This window comes from Ranitomeya imitator, chromosome 3 (genome assembly GCF_032444005.1).
Source record: "Ranitomeya imitator isolate aRanImi1 chromosome 3, aRanImi1.pri, whole genome shotgun sequence".
In the NCBI taxonomy this organism is placed as follows: Eukaryota; Metazoa; Chordata; class Amphibia; order Anura; family Dendrobatidae; genus Ranitomeya; species Ranitomeya imitator.
In genome coordinates, this window is record NC_091284.1 from 752,907,769 (window position 1) to 752,909,361 (window position 1,593).

Sequence of the window (1,593 nt, forward strand, 5' to 3'; positions counted from 1 at the left end):
TTTTGAAAATCTGAAATATCACAAAATGTATGCAACATAAAAAATATTTAAGGCCATTTTTCTGAAACATATTGTGAATTTAAAAAATAGGATACCCGTGGATGCAAAGTAAGACCAAGCACTTCCCACTTTTGTCCAGGTGACAGGAACTCTAAGTTACTAGTATAATTAATAGCTCTTAACTTTGCATTTAGAAATTTCTTTTACTTATCTATTTCAGATTGACCTTCTGAAGAAGTCTGGAAACAATTCAAGGAAAGGATATTACTAGTTGTTTTCCAAGATGTCATAAATTGATCCCACCATAGATCTTTAAAAGGTGGAGCACACTGCCCAAACCAAAATGTCAGGCCTTGGTCCTTCAGTCACTTTACCAGAAGAAACTGGGAATGGAACTTTTTTGGAACTGTTCCCTACCTCTCTTTCAACATCAGTGGATTCTTCGTCATCAGCAGCAACCAACCGCTTATCAAACGTTTATGTGTATGTGTCCATCTTTCTTAGCCTCCTGGCTTTCCTTCTCTTGCTGCTGATCATTGCACTTCAGAGACTGAAAAATATTATCTCCTCTACATCCTCGTACCCAGAATATACAAGTGATGCTGGAAGCTCCTTCACTAATTTAGAAGTTTGTAGCATATCTTCCCAGAGGTCTTCTTTTTCTAACCTTTCTTCTTAGAAAGTGATCAAAGAGAATTACTAAAGACAGAAAACCTGGAAATATTGCATGTAGCTCACACCTTTGAAACTGAGTAGTCATCTCTTATTCTGTTTGAAATCATGCTACTTTTTAACTCAATTTTGCTTTTGTCATTTATCCGTTTCATCTGTTTTGTGCCCAATTTCACTCTACTTGAATGTTTCTCTTGTTAAATAAACCCATAAAGCAAATGTAATGCCTCTAATCAGGACTCTCACAGAGATCAAAGCCGCTTATACTATGGAGTCCTTAATCTAAGCACCAAATTCAGCCTTTTACAGCTTGGTAGTTTGTATACTGTGCACATCTGCGTCTTTACAAGGATCTAGAACTAGAAAACTTGTTGCCAATAGCTGTAAACACTGTAAAAATTTTGCAATTAGCAAATACTTATTAACCTATCAGTATGTTCTACAGAGTGAGAGAGGGAGTAGGAGCACTTAGTAGAAATCTATACAAACCTGAATTGAGAACATAAAAATCTTATGTAGAAAATCTCAATGTTCTTTACCGATGTGCATAACAAACCCGCACCTACGTCACAGATGTGTTGTACAGCCAGCATTTGCCTGTAACAGCTGCGACCGGAGCTAGCTCTGATCGCTGCTGTTTATCCATTTAAGGGCAGGATCACACACAGCGAGATACGGCCGAGTCTCGCAGGTAAAAACCAAGCTCAGGCACAGGCACTCCGGAGCAGAGCGTGCGGCTCCATGTATTGCTATGCGGCCGCACGCTCCGCTCTGGAGTGCCGGTGCCTGAGCTTGGTTTTAACCTACGAGACTCGGCCGTATCTCGCTGTGCGTGATCCCGGCCTAACCACTACTGTCAAGCGGTATGTAAATGAACTGTTTCCAAAGCATCTCCTATAGCCCCTCTAAACACAATCGCAA

General features: G+C 40.2%; 1 protein-coding gene across 1 annotated transcript; it reads left to right on the top strand.

The window, feature by feature from the left end:
• Nucleotides 1-225: 225 nt before the first annotated feature.
• On the top strand, nt 226-799 carry SERTM1 (serine rich and transmembrane domain containing 1). The gene has a single exon (XM_069760280.1). The coding sequence runs from the start codon at nt 344-346 to the stop codon at nt 677-679; it is 336 nt and encodes a 111-aa protein (XP_069616381.1). The 5' UTR covers nt 226-343; the 3' UTR covers nt 680-799.
• The last annotated feature ends 794 nt before the right edge of the window (nt 800-1,593 follow it).